Below are 1,514 nucleotides of genomic sequence, written 5' to 3'. Positions count from 1 at the left end.
ACAGAATTCCTTTTTTCATTAAATATGTCCTTCCCTCCTTAACTTCCATGCCGTTGTTCCTAGGATTTCCTACCTGTGCTCAAAATGCAGAACAACTGCCACTGCCCTTATGCAAATTTCCATGCTTTTGCCTCCTCTGTATCCACCTCTCACTTTATTTAATACCATCCTTCTAGCAGTAGTTAAATACAGGCTTGGCACCTAGCAGGTGGGGTAAGCTTAGGGATTAATGAGGGCCAATCAAGTCATAGGTAGGCACAGTAAGGATGGCAGTGTTCCAGAAATGGAGCAGTGGTTGTTCAAAGGTCAAAGAGGGAGGTCATCATATCTGGCTGGCTCATGCACTGTTGAATGCTCTCCCTCTTAGAGGAGGCTAAGGCACGAGTCTTCTTCTGAAAGTGGCAGTGTCCCTCCTCAGTAAGCCTCCAGAGTACAGACCTTGTCCTTGCATTGGTCCCATGCACTGGCGTCTTCTCAAATCTGCTCAGGAAGCAGAGGTTGCGGCGGATGTTGTTCTTCCAGCTACCTGGAGCTGTCCAGAAAAAGGGGAAATGCTGTTGGGTGAAACTGTAGATCTCTTGCACACGGAGGCCACATGGGGGGCCGTTTCTTAGTGCCAGAGCAATTAGTTGACTGCAACTGAGGGGCGGCTGGGGCCAGGACTTCCTCTCCCGGATGTCGCCTTGCCATAGCTTCTGGCTCTGGAAGCACTCCCCTTTGTTTGGGGATTGGAGGGCCACAGAGGTGTTGTTGTCTTGTTCCTCTTCTGTGAGCTCCCAGGCACTGGGGGAAGAGGTGAACTTCTTCTGTGGGGGAGACTGCTTGCTGCAGGAAGATGGCAGGGACTCCATCACTGTGGTCTCTGAGCAGTTAGACACTTCATCCTTTGGGAGTAGCTGAGGGGAAGGATGTATGCTTGCCAGATCCTTTTTCTTACTGGGCTTTGGGGCCTCCTGGCTGCCAAGGGGGCACAAAATGTTGGGATTCACCCACATCCACAGGTTGGGTTCAGAGTTAGGACTATCTTTTTCAGGACTGGGTCTCCTATCTTGAGGTAATTTTACAGTCTCCATTACTGTGAGTCTGTATTTGGCAAGGTTCTGCTCAGCTAAGGGGCACTGGTCTGTGGTGCAAGGCAGGAAGAACTCATTTCCTATGTCCCAGTCCAGCAGCCCTGGGACCTGGCCATGGAGACTGTACCAGAACTCAGGATTTTTTATTTTTAGATCCATCTTCAGTGGAAAGATAGGTGGAGAGAGACTTCCGAAAGGACAGAGGTCTCTGAGACACTTCTCAAAGCCCTTGTTGAGCCACTGGTTTTTTTTTATAAGCAGATATTCATTTTTAATTATTATTTATTTATTTATTTTTGGCTGCGTTGGGTCTTCGTTTCTGTGCAAGGGCTTTCTCCAGTTGCAGCAAGCGGGGGCCACTCTTCATCGCGGTGCGCGGGCCTCTCACTATCATGGCCTCCCTTGTTGCGGAGCACAGGCTCCAGACACGCAGGCTCAGTA

The 1,514-nt window shown here is 49.8% G+C and overlaps 1 protein-coding gene across 1 annotated transcript; it reads right to left on the bottom strand.

Moving 5' to 3' along the window:
• Positions 1–299: 299 nt before the first annotated feature.
• Positions 300–1,232, bottom strand: FOXR2 (forkhead box R2; the record flags this gene model as incomplete). Its single annotated transcript, XM_079727816.1, has 1 exon — positions 300–1,232. One exon carries the CDS (start codon positions 1,230–1,232, stop codon positions 300–302), a length of 933 nt encoding a protein of 310 aa, XP_079583942.1.
• Between the last annotated feature and the right edge of the window lie 282 nt (positions 1,233–1,514).

This window comes from Hyperoodon ampullatus, assembly GCF_949752795.1.
Source record: "Hyperoodon ampullatus genome assembly, chromosome: X".
In the NCBI taxonomy this organism is placed as follows: domain Eukaryota; kingdom Metazoa; phylum Chordata; class Mammalia; order Artiodactyla; family Ziphiidae; genus Hyperoodon; species Hyperoodon ampullatus.
Note: the sequence above shows the minus strand (reverse complement) of the source record. Positions and strands in the feature narration are given on the sequence as shown.